The 15,642-nt window shown below is 36.2% G+C and overlaps 2 protein-coding genes across 5 annotated transcripts; both read right to left on the reverse strand.

Moving 5' to 3' along the window:
* Positions 1–3,330: 3,330 nt before the first annotated feature.
* On the reverse strand, positions 3,331–5,585 carry LOC109204374 (uncharacterized). 2 transcript variants are annotated; one of them, XM_019365192.2, is made up of 7 exons: positions 5,456–5,585; positions 5,273–5,341; positions 5,085–5,179; positions 4,487–4,613; positions 4,219–4,336; positions 4,057–4,133; positions 3,331–3,917 (listed from the first exon to the last, which is right to left on the reverse strand). In XM_019365192.2, exons 1-7 carry the CDS (start codon positions 5,525–5,527, stop codon positions 3,804–3,806), a joined length of 672 nt encoding a protein of 223 aa, XP_019220737.1. In that variant the 5' UTR covers positions 5,528–5,585; the 3' UTR covers positions 3,331–3,803. The 2 variants fall into 2 exon arrangements, with proteins under 2 accessions (XP_019220737.1, XP_019220736.1); XM_019365191.2 differs by having other exon boundaries at positions 4,057–4,139.
* Positions 5,586–5,700: 115 nt separating this feature from the next.
* Positions 5,701–9,309, reverse strand: LOC109204373 (uncharacterized protein TM_0508). 3 transcript variants are annotated; one of them, XM_019365189.2, is made up of 8 exons: positions 9,152–9,309; positions 8,949–9,031; positions 8,674–8,850; positions 8,420–8,527; positions 7,592–7,663; positions 6,866–7,498; positions 6,381–6,467; positions 5,701–5,971 (listed from the first exon to the last, which is right to left on the reverse strand). In XM_019365189.2, exons 1-8 carry the CDS (start codon positions 9,159–9,161, stop codon positions 5,735–5,737), a joined length of 1,407 nt encoding a protein of 468 aa, XP_019220734.1. In that variant the 5' UTR covers positions 9,162–9,309; the 3' UTR covers positions 5,701–5,734. The 3 variants fall into 3 exon arrangements, with proteins under 3 accessions (XP_019220734.1, XP_019220733.1, XP_019220735.1); XM_019365188.2 differs by having other exon boundaries at positions 6,381–6,473; XM_019365190.2 differs by lacking the exons at positions 5,701–5,971; positions 6,381–6,467 and having other exon boundaries at positions 6,930–7,071; positions 7,202–7,498.
* Positions 9,310–15,642: the final 6,333 nt, after the last annotated feature.

Consider the following 15,642-nt stretch of genomic DNA (forward strand, 5'->3'; position numbering starts at 1 on the left):
CTTTTCCACCTATCCAACTTTTCTGCAGGTGTGCTGTGCTATTTTGTAGCCAAATTTTCAGAGAAACGAGGACTTACAACCTCACAGGTATGAACTCTCACTGGAATTGTTTGCCACACCTTTTAACATAGTCAGGTGTTTTCCTCGAGATCACATGAGAGATATTCCTAATGTATTCTCCAGTGGGGTTTTCACAGGCACTCTGGAATTTCCCTCATTGTATAACCTCATCCAACTCTTCTGACCTGTTTGTTTGTCTGAACAGACCATTTTATTGATTTATATGTGAGTAAAATGTGAATTTATGCATGGGTAATCCTGTACTAACTTTACATTATGCAAATTTACCTCCTATTATATCTTTCTTTTTTTCACTTGCAAATCTCTTGTTTTTGTATCCCCTTGCTATTCCTGCTCCATGACTGGCAAACAGTATTTGTCTGACCTCAGCTGTGTGGAGGGTAAGAGCACAGAGACTGGTTGGTGACTCACCATTGTGAGGCTGGAATCATGAGTCATGTGGCTTAAGTTGTTTAAAGGACACGTTCACTCTTTGGACGACCAGCAGGTGGAGGTGTAAATCCAGATTTGTGACACAAAGCCCTCTGCTTACTGCGGGCCAAGTTTGTTTTCATCAGTTGACTGTGTAGGCGAGATTAGGTTAAAGGTCATTCCTTTATCATGTTGGCATCTTTTTTTTGCGTCCAAACAAATGTCAGCTTGACTTATTATTTGACTCACCATTTAACATGAAACAGATCATGAAAACAACCTTTAACAGAGCGCGTTATTCCTGTAATTAGGCCCATTTGCGGGCACGTCTCACTTGTTAAGAAGATATTAGACCTCTTAGATAGATAGGAGAAGTTGTGAAGTTGTGAGGTTTTTGGTAATTCATTCACATTCAGTGCTAATTAACTGCTTATACATGGACAAGTTCAGACAACAACCCAGTTACATGCACGGCCTCGCTGTGGTCGCAACATCTGTCGGAAAAAAGGGACTAATGATGAATGTAAACACATGCTTATCCTACCGATAAGATAAACTGACCAGAAAAGGCGTCTGGCTGCGACGCGTGGCGCTTTTTTGGGAAGGGCCCGTGCGCATCTGTCGGGCATCTGCCGCAGGTCACTGAATAGATCTGGGTAATAAAACACGCAGGACAGCGCCATGGAAAGACCGGAGACAGGTGGAGGGATGTAGTGATGTTGTGTGGCGGAGCTGCACTTTACCTCTGTGCAGAAATGCCACGCGCCCCAGACAGACTGTTTAAGCCTTTGCTTTTTCAATGGGGTAACAAAAACTGGCGTGTGGCCATAAGCTGGTTGGCCAGTCCCACAAAACACATCGCCACCAAGAATTCTGGTCCTATTCGGGTCAGGACAGGCTTGCAGATTTTCCTTCCGGGGACATTTCGGTAACTGCTGGGCAGACTGTAAACACATGGGCACGTTGAGTAACAGGTTAGTAGGGTATGACGCGCCACTGCGGTCAAGTGAGCCCTCACTTACGAAGTCACAGTCAAGCTAGCCGCCCCGCCAGCCGCACCTAAAATGTGGTTGCACTACTCTTACGTATATTACGGTACGGATGAAGACCGGCTTAGAAACGCAGTCTTTTGTGTCCTGACACTATTTTGCTTCAATATCCACTCCCAGTTTTGGTTCATCTCCACTCTTCACCCCATGATCCACAGCCAAAATTACTGTACGATTCAGCGAAAATTAACAATAACATTTACCCAATATACAGTACTGTACTTTTAATATCTTCAACTTTTACCTCAGATTACAGGAAAACTGTAAGAGGTGACGCAGATATTTCACTGGATTCTGACTCTGGGTGACCCCCACTCTTCATCCTGTCATCCACAGACAAATTTACTGTACGGTTTTTGAGAAAATTGATAGTAAACTTTGCACATTTTACTCTACTGTACTCTATATATTCCCATCTTTGACCTCAGATTACAGGAAAACTGTAAGAGGTGACGCAGATATTTCACTGGATTCTGACTGTGGGTGACCCCCACTCTTCACCCTGTCATCCAGAGCCAAATTTACTGTACGGTTTTTGAGAAAATTGATAGTAAACTTTGCACATTTTACTCTACTGTACTCTATATATTCCCATCTTTGACCTCAGATTACAGGAAAACTGTAAGAGGTGACGCAGATATTTCACTGGATTCTGACTCTAGGTGACCCCCACTCTTCACCCTGTCATCCACAGACAAGTTTACTGTACGGTTTTTGAGAAAATTGATAGTAAACTTTGCACATTTTACTCTACTGTACTCTATATATTCCCGTCTTTGACCTCAGATTACAGGAAAACTGTAAGAGGTGACGCAGATATTTCACTGGATTCTGACTGTGGGTGACCCCCACTCTTCACCCTGTCATCCAGAGCCAAATTTACTATACGGTTTTTGAGAAAATTGATAGTAAACTTTGCACATTTTACTCTACTGTACTCTATATATTCCCATCTTTGACCTCAGATTACAGGAAAACTGTAAGAGGTGACGCAGATATTTCACTGGATTCTGACTGTGGGTGACCCCTACTCTTCACCCTGTCATCCACAGCCAAATTTACTGTACGGTTTTTGAGAAAATTGATAGTAAACTTTGCACAATGTACTCTACTGTACTCTATATATTCCCATCTTTGACCTCAGATTACAGGAAAACTGTAAGAGGTGACGCTGATATTTCACTGGATTCTGACTGTGGGTGACCCCTACTCTTCACCCTGTCATCCACAGCCAAATTTACTGTACGGTTTTCCTGAAAATTGATAGTAAACTTTGCACATTTTACTCTACTGTACTCTATATATTCCCATCTTTGACCTCAGATTACAGGAAAACTGTAAGAGGTGACGCAGATATTTCACTGGATTCTGACTCTAGGTGACCCCCACTCTTCACCCTGTCATCCACAGACAAATTTACTGTACGGTTTTTGAGAAAAGTGATAGTAAACTTTGCACTATTTTCTGTACTGTACTATATATATTCAAATCTTTGACCTCAGATTACAGGAAAACTGTAAGAGGTGACACAGATATTTCACTGGATTCTGACTCTGGGTGACCTCCACTCTTCACGCTGTGATCCACACCCAAATTTACTGTATGGTTTTCCAGTAAATCAATAGTGAACTTTACCCAAATTACTGTACTGTTTTCTGATTAAATTAAATCCTAATCTATTACTGAACAAAATGAGTTCATTCAAGTATTTACTTAACTACAAGAAATTTCTTTCCACACAAAATTTAAATTTTCAAAACATCATTCACACACCACCTCAAGTAGCAACTTTAGTTTTAGACATTATTTATTCAGCGCTTAATCACAACAATATCCACCTCAAGGCACTTTACATAATAACTTAAACCTTACAATAACACATACAGAGAAACACCCAACAATCATATGACCCCCTATGAGCAAGCACTTTGGCGACAGTGGGAAGGAAAAACTCCCTTTTAACAGGAAGAAACCTCCAGCAGAACCAGGCTCAGGGAGGGGCGGCCATCTGCTGTGACCGGTTGGGGTGAGAAATTACATTTCTCATATTACAGATTTCTCAGATTACTATTATACATTTTTGATATATTGTTATTCATTATCTGTCATCACACAAATCAACACAAAAAATCAAAAAGGAAATACTTAAAATACGTGCTCAAAGCAAGAATGTTATACATATTGTGTTTTACACATGTGTTCCTCAAAACACCAATAATAACTATAAGCAGATTATTCTAGTACCTTTCACTGCATGTGGAATTAGGTTACACAAAGCACACACTTCCACTCTGTCTTCTGAGCGCTGCTGAGCTGTTCATTTGTCATGTCCAGGCATTCAGAATGGAACCAGCAGTTGCAGTTATCACACTGGATCTGTAAACAAATAACATATGAGTTTTCATAAACACATGAAGTAAATAATTCTATGATTTCATAAATTACAATCCTTAACAACACAGAGTCAAATACTTTGTGGTAGATAACATAAAACTATTTTTTAAAAACACTATACCCAGTCAGTGATGGAGGGTCCTGGATTGGGTGGTTTCGCTGTTGCACACATGGCACAGTTGGTGTCACTGTCAAATACTAAAACATAAAATATATATATATATGTTAGTGTCAATCAGTTTGACACAAACAAATATGTCCACTTGAAAAAGAGATTACACACCTGAGGCCTCAAGTATTGTCTGTGCAAATGTCCTTCGTGCCTGGGCCATCTCTTTTTTTGTCGTCCAAAATGTCATTTCTGGTTTATTTGGGAATGCTTCCATTACTGCTTTGGCCATCTGAAATGAAAACAAAAAATAAAATTTAATTGAAAACGTCTGCAAATGTTACACTTCCTATTTAAATAGTTTAACCTTTTGAGATTATTTTAACTTATCTTCTTATCTAATTTTACAGAACAATATTATTGCTTTAATGTGGTACCATACCATGATGACCATTACTCCGCAGCTAGAACCATCACGTTGAAATGGATGTGTCAGTACTCCTCCTTGAAGTCTCACATTCACCCAGTCTGTTTTGTTGTAGCATGTCCTTCTCATTTTGAAGTATTCACTGTGTGAACATAATGTACATGACATTTATATAGAAATGAAAGATAAAAGTCACACAGAAAAAGAACATTCTCTACTTTTTCATAAATCACATAGACACATATAATACATATCAATGTGTTTTTAATGGTGTGTCAGAAAGCCCTGTGCTCTAGATTATGTTACATGAAGTATCAAAAATAATAACATGTTCTTTGAAATCTACAAATGTTAACTGTGTCAAATGTCTCACTGCTTAAACACTGTCAGGGTATTTTTATTATTTAAAATTACATATGTGTGTAATTTTGAAGTAATTTTTTTAAATTCTTTAACGAACTGATAACCATGGATTTTATTACACTTTCATCTACAACCATATGTTCACCTATAGAAAAAGACATCCTCTGTCCTCCTGTGACTTTTCTAATGGCATTACAGAGTACCTAATATTTTATGTTATTATTATATACATGTAATAATGCATAATTACCGGAATCTTTTGGCTGCACGGTCAGACTCTTCCTGCTCCAAAGAGTTTCTTGAAGGATCGACCAAATACAGACAGCTGTCATCTGCATTTATGTACTGCGATAGATATATAAATTTAAAAGTACATAAATTATGAAGAATGTTTTATTGAAACAAACTTTTTTTCACAGAAATGCTGCTTGTACTAACCAGAAACTTCCAGTGTACATTTCCAATGTTCACAAAGGATAAAATGGCTCGATAGTTGTCAAAGTTCACCTGTGACATATTAGGAATTACTTACAAATTTGCAACAATACTTTTTTCATTTATATCAAGAGATTGATAAAATTTAAAAAACTGAATTCTAGAATATATGAAATAAAAATTTACCTTGGACAAGCTTTGTCTCCTGATTAGTTCTCTCTCTCCATAGAGGATCACACCGCTCGTGTAGTGGTTCATAATGTAGATATTATTCCCCAGATTCAGCCGAATGGCCCAGTGGTGCAGGAGACTTTCAATGACCTGAGGAGTATAATAAATAAACTTTTATTACTTTGTAAACATGATAAATTTTTTGAATACAAAGGTTAATAAAGAGTTTTTTACTTAGGTATACTCAGTATTCAGTCATGAGGATATGCCTGGAATGTAGATCTAAAGCAGTACTTACTGAATGTGTAGGGAACAACTAATGTTCTGCCCCAGCTTTAACGTTATCCTTATGCAGTACTTTTGGGGGGAAGGCGGGTTAATACCTGGATTACATACCTCTCCAACAAGCCAGCTGTGTGGTCTAAGGGTCAGGAACTCACTGTGACGTATGACAAAGTTGTTACCTCTAATCTGAGATGGGACCACAGAAACAACAACTTCCGTTTCCTGTTGTTTCCACAAATATGCGACCTGTGTTTCAACAACACAAAAGTAACTAAATAAAGTTCTAAAAATTCTTCTTAGGAGAGGTTTTAAATGTAATTTTTAAAAGTATTTATGTACCTGACGCAACAACACGAAAACATCTCCAAATTTGACATAGATTTTAATGTAATTTATTTGAGATGTTAAACTACAATAAGAAATTAAAAATTGAGTCAGTTACTGTTGTTCTTGTAAAATTAAGGCCAGTAACTTGTAAATGTTACATTTATTGTTGGACTGACATTTGTCATTTTTCTGTGATCTGTAATTTTCATTCATCAACACATACATATAATAAAATCTAATATATAATTACAAAAATATGTACTAACAAACTTGGTTTTTCAAACACATGACATAGTTTTTGAATTAGAGTTTGTTTGTGAAACATCACCTGTGATGCAGTGTCCTTTGTTAGACCGGTTGTGTTTCTCTCAAGGTGCTCTGTCCTTTCCAGTGTAGATGGAGAATCCTCTGGCCCCTCGATTTGTGGGTTGAATTTAAAAGAAAATATTTGTTACTGCTGTGATCATTTTAAGTAATGTTTTATTAAGGAAAACATGGCATTACCTTTTGCATGAATTACACGTTATTAATGCTGATATATTTCACATAATACTAACTAAGTGCGGTGTTTGTTGGCTTACAAAATCATAACAAATGAAGAAGAACAACATAGCCTGAATGTATTTAATGACTGCTACTTTTTGTGGCCTAATTTTTATTGCACAATTTGAAAAGGGTTATTCTATGCATCAAAGATGCTATAATTCTTCAATTTCACTTGTTATTTCATAATAATTATTTATTCATGCTGATTGTTATCATTTTTTCTAACACTAAAGATAACAATTATACTTTAAAAATGGGTGTACTCACTGTCCTCCTGACATCAGAGAGTGGCTCCAAAAGGATCTCTTTGAAGGCCCTTTCCATTTCCTTCACGGTTGGATCATCGTTGTTTACCAGGTGTATTTCAAATGGAGGACTTGTGGGGTTCTTATGTTTAATGTACTTTTTGATTGTGGTGACTACAACATCAGCACAAATTGAGACTGGAAAGTTGAATATTCCAGAGCTCACTGCTGGAATGGCAACAGATGAAAATTTGTGCTCTTCTGCACATGTCATGACATTCAAAATACCTTTAGTTAAAAGTTTCTTTGCATGGGATATCATGTGCACTGTGGGGTCATTCTGCAGACACGGGCCTACCAAATGAATCAGCTTCATGCAAGGTAGTTTGCCTGCTGTGGTAACTGCAACTTGTCCAGCCTTTAATTTGCCATTTTTGGCAATGAAGACATCACTCTCTGCTTGGATAGTACGTCCTCCAGTAGCAGACAGTGCCTTTGCAAGTCCACCCATGTGAGAGAGACTTTCATTAGCTGCATTCACAATTGCATCCACTTTGAAGGCACATAAATCTCCTTTCCATACTGTGACCGACACTTTATTAGCCATGTATGTTGCTATTTTTTGGCAAACGGCTATTTGTTCCTGGCTCTCATCCTACAAAGATATACACATGTCAATTTTCAGAGTCATTTATGACAATAACACACAAAACATAAATGTAGACTTTAAAAACATATCTAAAAATACCTGGTTTTGACGAGCATCATGTTGTTTGTGCTGTTCCTGTTTAAAGGTTTGAACAGTGGTCTTCCCTTTTATCTGTTAACAGATAACATTTTTGAATGACTTTATATAATAGAATATAATAGACAATAGAATATGGTCATCAATGACACAAACTTGTTCTGATTTGAGATGTATGTAACGAGTGAGCATCTGTCCTGCTGTTGGTGTACCATACAGGTACTGATATGACTGTGTATGAGTGCCTAGTCCCCTTAAAGGACTCTGTCCAACATTACATCCCAAGTAAACAGAGGAACTATGAGAGAAAAACATGGGCAGTATGTGATGCCCGGTCCAGCTGTACAGAGAACATGCTAGTGTACGATTGCAAACTTGCTTGCCTGCAGTCAGGGCACGCGAGCTGTGCTTAATACAGTAGGTCTCCAAAAGACAATGATCACCCTTGAAAGCTTGTTTAATTCATATGCCCTTGGCCTACAACTGCTGAAAACAAAGCTGTACATGGTGTGACCAGCAAAAAGCAAAAAACCTGAGCTTCCTCCGGCACTTGTGTCACCTATGGACATGCATTGTTTGTCATTAAAGTGGGGGTTCACTAAGGCCCATGCCTAGGTGTAATACATTGTCAAAAAACATAAAAATTTCAGGTAATCAGTTGGAATACAGTTTGATAAAACTGTATTCCACGGATGATAATTTATAATTTATAATTGATGCTTTATAAATAGTCAAAGCAGACGCTTTACCCCAGAGGACAAAAGGAGTATGGCAATCGGGAGGACATCACAAGGTTTAATTATTGAAAATAATGGGAACATGATGACTTACCTCAGTTTTCTTTTTCTTCAGTGGCAGTTCGGTCACTAACGGTGACACGTACACACCTTTCCGTTTAATGCGTTTGTCTTTCCATTTCTCCATTTCCACGCGAAAAGACTGTTGATTACACATACATACTTTTAGTGCTTACTTATTTTATCAACTCTTAATTCTACAGTCATAGCCAAATGTTTTCACTTTTTCTTAGTTTCTTGTTCTATTTGTATAAAACATCATTTTCATTATTAGGAAGTTATTCATACCTTTTGTCTTGATTTTTTCATGTCTGCATATTCAAGCAGGAGGGCATCATGCATTTTTTGATAAATTTCCACAAAGTCATCAAGCCTTGTCAGTCTCCTTCTCTGGATACGGATTTTTTTCAAATCCCACTGGCTTTTCTCCATGATTCCTTGGGTTCTGTTGTCTTGTGTAAAATTCTTAAATGCAATAGTACATTGTTTAAGTCAATATCTATGGATTGTAAATTTATATACAACTTATGTTTCTTTTTCACTTATTCTTCTCGCTATGATACCTGGTTCTTGGATTGCTGAATGTCACTATAGAGTTTACTGAGCTGCTGGTAAGCAGGACCAGTACCATGACGTCCAAGATCCCCTAAGAAGAATACAAGTAATTCAAAAACATAATTAAAATAGATAATTCAACATTTATCACATTTACATTTATTAATAAATGACAATTTATGATAGTAATACAACAAATAAAAAAATGTACCGAGCATCATTGATGACCACAAAGTTGCATGTGGTAGAAGGTGATTTACCAGACCGGCAATAAATTTGGGTGCATGAAAGATGTTTCTTTCACCCTCACAGTCCAGTGTTGCATTGTCAACAATTGCCTGGAAATGGGTCTTCAAGGGGCATTCTGAACATCAGTCTGTAAAACAGATATATATCTATATTCAGTAAGTTATCAAAGCAAAGAGAAATTAATTATATATAATGTTATTGTGGTTTAAAATATATATATATTTTTAATCATTTAAATTCATTAATTCATTTGGGACATAAACAAGTAAAAAAGTTATTAATAAGATTACTTAAATAATAAATCTTAGCTAACCTTGTAGTCCTCAGCAATCACAGTCTTTTCATCCAAATCCAGGGTCCCCCTTTTTTGCATAAGGATTTTCAAGTTGTTGTAGTGTTTTGTTACGTTCCTTCCACTACAAGGACTGCAAAACACTATTGCTGCACTATGGACAACATCATCCATGTCTTTTAAGTTATCACAGCATGCAAGGAGCCCAACACATGCATTCCAAGCCTGTAGTTCTCTGGAATGCTGGGAAAATGAACGAATGAAATCACTGTTAGTAGGGCCTTTACATTACAAATCTTGTATTCTTTTTTAATTATTGATATAAATGTACTCACTGTTTTTTACAAAGGTCCTTGGCATTTTTCATGACATGGCTCAAACATCGATGAAGAATGGGAATGTTGAATTCCTGTGCTGAATGCTGGCCAGTGAGTAAGACATAGTACTTCTGCAGCAGATCCTCTAGACTTGTTCTGCAGAATGTCATGGAAATGGATCGAAGGAGTACTAGGGATCCATCACACATGAACATGACAGGCCTGTTGTAGGCCCGATTACCAAATGCTCTTACCAGATCAGTCTGAAAGGCCTGCAAGAAGTATGTCACAGAGGCAGTAGTGTGGTCACATGTGACATATGTAGCAACTGGAAGAGGAGAAGCACCTTTGGATGGGTTTCTGACAACCAACTCATACACATAATATGGTGGCCTTCCAGCACTTTCTTTTCTTATTATACTTCCAGTGGCATCAAAGTACACAATGTCTTCTTTGCATCTTTGATGAAAACTGACAAGGTTTTCTTAGACCACAGCATTATGCCCTTTGGATGCATCAGAATCTTCTGCAGTACGTCCTTTTCAGTGTCCTGATACTGTTGAATTATCTTTTGTAAGCTCATCAGCTCGTTGGGATCTGCTCTACTGGCTTTTCTTTCAGACCATGCAATGTTTTTCAAGACTTCTTTTGTTGGAGCATCATCCCTGTTGCCAGATTGGATCACCTTTTGTGGCACTTTCTGTAAAGACTCCAAGTACAAGCTCCTTGGTAATTTGTTTTTGAGGAGTTCTCCAGCACTTTGACGTGATTGTGCACGCACAGGCCGCCTTTTCAGCTCTTTGTTATTATGGCAGACCTCACCTCCTTTAAAAACGACTTCTGCTTTCAGTGTCTCTTCGTCATAAACCACCACATCCACAGTAACAGGGCAGTCCTGAAATCTGCAGTACCCCATACACCTGAAAACCGGTGCCTTTGATCTTGAAGAGAGTTTTTCACACTGTGTCTCCGAAATCCAAAACTGCAGTACGGATTAAGGGTTTGATTCCACTAGCAATTATATTTGTCCACTGCAGTCCTTTAAATAGTCTTCCTGACTGATGTTGCCGTAACTCCTTCCATTCATTCTCATTATGAAAAAGAAAGTTTTCTGCTGTGGCAAACCAGATGTGAAAAATCTTTCTCCTGAACTGCTACTGTCTGTGTTGACCTTAGCTGATTCATCTGATTCATTCCTCTGCAACATACAGATATATATTTCAAAAAATATATAAATACTTTCAATGTTTGTCACTACAGTGTCTCTATGAAACAGCATCATTATGTTACAATTTCACTAATGAACCCATAGTACAAGTAAGTGAATATGACTAAGAAATATTTATTTTACCTCTAAAGATCATCACAAAAAGATTTTAACTTTAAATTTAAACTTTGGATTACATTTAAAAAGACAAATTTTAATATAATAATTACATCCTGATAGTGTTTAACAAAAATATAAACTCCGTGTTTCTTTCTCTGTTGTGCATTAAAAACAGCAAAAGTTATGAAATTACTTAGCATTTGCATTTGAAGATGAAGATTTAGAGTCACTCTCGAGGATTGTGTGTCTGGGGTATGGATGCCGCTCTCTGCAGGTTTTGAAGTGCATCCTGGAAGAGAAAGCGTTTTCGTTAATTTACAAATTAATGTTTTTCCAAGGTATCACAATGTAATACTAAATAATATACAATAATTACCTCTTTTCTTGAAGGTAAAGTACATTTCCTACAGATTGTGGAGACTTTGGCTCAACAACAATGTCTTCCTCATTCTAACGAATCACAAATTAATTAAAACATAACAATTAGACTGAAATATCTGTATGTCTTTGTTAACATACATTATACAAAATATTTTGAAAGGAATCACTATGTAATGACGGTTTTATAAGGGAAAAAATATTCAGCAAAGGATATAGTACTATAATATTGTAAATGATAAAGTAATATTCTGATTCAGATTTTGGAACTGGATTGGGCAATAACAAGATCAAATGGAGAAATTAGAAGGGTGGAAGACAAGGAGTGAAAAGTTAGTCAGCAGCAGGAGGATGAGTTGGTTACTCCTTTAAAGTGGAGGTCAGATCTGACACTCAGGTCTTTGTGAGGCTGTCCTGTGGGTGCTTAAGGCTCTACACCTCATGGTTTGGTGATTTGCTTTGGTATGTGTTTACTTGCTGTTAAGCCCATTGTAATCTACTTTCTTGCTCTCCATATGACTCATTATTACTCTGTTTCAAGATTTAAATTATTTTAAAGATGACATTTTGGAGTGAATTTGTTTTATTTGTATCTAAAAAGCTGGATCTCTACTATAGCTGGATAAGGTTGTCATAATGGCTTCAAATTTTAAATCTGACAGTAAGTGTATGACACATTTCTTACAATGGAAGGAACATCATCTCCAAGTGTTGTCTCTGCAGTAGGAAAATCAGTCTGTAGCAAGGGACCCTCTACCCCTGATGTGTCTGTAAAAATATTTGATTTTTGCATAATAATTTTTATTACAGGAAGTTCTACCAAAGAAATATCTGTTCTTTTTTTTAAACTTTTTTTTTTTAAATGGAATAAATATAAATACTTTGTGAGAACACATTGCTTACCTTTTCATACTGCAGACTGCTTTGAGAATTTTTTTCCTATTAAGACATGTATTAGGCACTCCCAATCTCTTGAGACATTTTCCCAAAAGCCATGCACTTTGTGAATACTGTAGGTCTTTAGACTGGTCCGGGTTCAGCATACTTGTGAATGACCTCTAATATATTTGGCAGGGATTTTGAAATTGTCCGTGCCTTTTATGTAAAAGAGAACAGTGACATTAACACATCTTTGTTCAATCTGTATCACTTACACCACAATAATGTATCACATATTTTTGTTAAATTACTTGCCTTCCAAAAACTGAAAAAAGTGCAGGTCCTGAAATTTGAGACAAATGAAATTAATACAAAGAAAAACAAACCATATGAACATATCTGTTATCCTGAGATCAACCTTGCAATGCTGATCAACAATAACATATGAAACAGCATAAATGTGAACTCTTCATTTAAGTTTAATAGACTTCAGAAACATTTTGGGGCACTCCAAGTACCCACACTCTAGTGATGTCCAAAACGCATGATGCGGAAAAATCTTTTTGGTGCATTTTTCTATGCCAACAACATAACTGGTAGCAGTTAGATTTTGGACATACAAGTGCTAACTAACACAGTCCTTTTTAATGTTTATTGCTAATACACTATCACTAAGTTCTAAGTTTTAAAATTCACAGTGCAAATTACTGTAATCAACACTATAGTTAAAACCACAAGCACTAATTCACTGTGATATAATACACATTCCCTACCTGATTTATTAGTATTAATAATGTTATACTCTGTTGGATATACATTTTGAGTGGCTCCTAAACACAAAGACAAGCTGTTAAAGACCGTTGCTCTGAACGTATTTTACAATCATTATCACAATCACAACGACATGAAAGACTCATTGTGTCAAGCCAATGAAAATTTAAATCTGGTAATACCCAGTGCAAATGCTTAAAGAGAATTTATGACCTTATGTGACAAAAAGACTTTTGTGAGATGAGTTATTTATCATGGTGAACACTGTTACTTATTATGGTTGTTTTACAACTAATTCAACCAAACATGGATTTTGTTTTAACGTATTTTTTCGTACTACAAAATGTTACGTATCTTTCAATTATCTCAATGTGATATCACTTCTTTTTCTTAATGAATATTTATATTTAAAAAAAGATACAACATCAAAAGTTTTAACTACGCTTAAATGGAGTGTGTTACTTTTAAATGTACGCCTAAGAGTACAAAATCTAATCTTAGGTAGGCTATATGTTATATTTCTATATATATGCTCTCCATCGGTTAGTATATCAATATTATTAAAGTTTTCAAATTCTAAAAATTATGATTTTAGACACATTTCTGGATGAAGACTATATACAAAGCGCAAACAATCTAAAACAATTTCTATAATTAGACTGAGGAAAATAACTGGCATGAAATGGCTAGAATGTTCTCGTTTCTTGTTAATAGTTCAATTTTAGTGTTAATTACTCACCTTTCCATTTTATTGTTGGTGGGTAAACCGAAAATTTTTGTCCACGTAGGCCTCGAAGAAAAGTTCAGTGTACTAATAATAAGTATATGTAATGACAGCGTAACCACATATAACCGTTTCCTGTCGCAATGAAAGCTACGTTATCTGTCCGTACGATGCAACGACTCAATAAATACCGAAGATCAAAGGTGGGTTGGCTATATGTCATGTGACTCTTGTCCCACACATCAGTTTGCATTGAATTAACAAAAAATAATAATTTAATTCTAATAATGAAGCAAAAACTAAAAATGTTAAGGCAATGTACAACCTTTTAATGTCATGTATAAAATATAATCAAAATAGTATTGGCAGAAATATTTCTATGAGTTACAGTATGAAAAAAACAAAAAAATGTATGAAACCTGCAATCAAAAGGCAAGATATTGTATAGGTAATTCATAATATTAATGTTAAAGACAATGAGTGTCAGAGAAAAGACAAAAGCATATTGCTTAAATATATTGTAAAAGATGTGATTAAAGACTTTCATATAAATATGAGAATTGAAATTGTTTTTATACCTCTAAGACTACTATTACTTATAGTAACATGAAAATTAACAAACAAAGAGGAAAATATTATTTTCTATTGGACAAGTGAGTGAGTTAGATTTTCAACGTTTGTGCACTTAACATATTTACTGAGACAATCAAAAATGAGCATGGAACAAGATCTGTTGCATGCCATGGCATCCAGCTCTGTGTTTTCTGTTACTCTTGTCTTCGTGTCAAGCCTCATTCTATTGTCCAATACAAAGGTAATTGGCATGTCTCTATTGGCTGATCTGGGGAACAGTAGACCAATCGCTTGCCTGGGATAATTTAAAAAAACAGCTCCCAGGCCAGGTTGGCTTCTGACTGTCTTTGAACTTTGTTAGTAGGTGTCTGTGTTGTGTGAATAGAGTGTTTGGGTGTGAGGCTGGACAGATAAGATCGGGTACCCCAAACACATTCAATGAGCTTTAAGTGTTAAAACACTAGGTTAGGCAGGTGATGACACTTTTGTATCCTGTGACTGACCTTATGTGTCAAGCAGCTACACAGGCCTTTTGTTTTGCATATTATTTAGATTTCCACTTAGGGAAGCTGTTGGCATCTTTTTGTTTTAGTAATGTCTTTGATCTGGCTCAGCCGCCCGGTTCTCGTCACAGCCTTTTCTTTTGTTAAGCTTACTTTATCAAGGCATGGTAAATGAACAGTAAACCTTGCTGATGACTAATCTTCCCGTTTCCCTCTCATTGATTTATTTGGGTTGTCATGGCAGAAGTATTAAACAATGCCTTTTATTAGAACATAAGCATTTAAATTCAGTAATTTTATTTTGAATTAGTCAAATATGAGTGGGCAACTCTGACCTGAAAGAACTGCATTTGCTCTAAAAAATTAATAAAATTTAGACATATTGTTGTCATTATTTTTACTCTTCAATTTTATGTGTTTTTTTTTAAGATGTATCAGAAGTTGCTCCTCCACCATAAAAAAAACCATCTGCATGTATTCTTTCACTATCCACGATCTCCTCTGTGGTCTTCCTCATTCATCCTGTTTGGAGCTTAATGTTCAACATCCTTTATCTATTAAATTACAGAAGGAGAAGAAAATAATCATCAGAGCAGGTCATGATAAATGATAAATAGATTACTAGTACATACAAACAAAACTTGCATAATTTTCTCTGATAACGCTGCATTGATGGGTTTATTAACGGT

The sequence above is a fragment of the Oreochromis niloticus genome, linkage group LG12 (genome assembly GCF_001858045.2).
Source record: "Oreochromis niloticus isolate F11D_XX linkage group LG12, O_niloticus_UMD_NMBU, whole genome shotgun sequence".
In the NCBI taxonomy this organism is placed as follows: Eukaryota; Metazoa; Chordata; class Actinopteri; order Cichliformes; family Cichlidae; genus Oreochromis; species Oreochromis niloticus.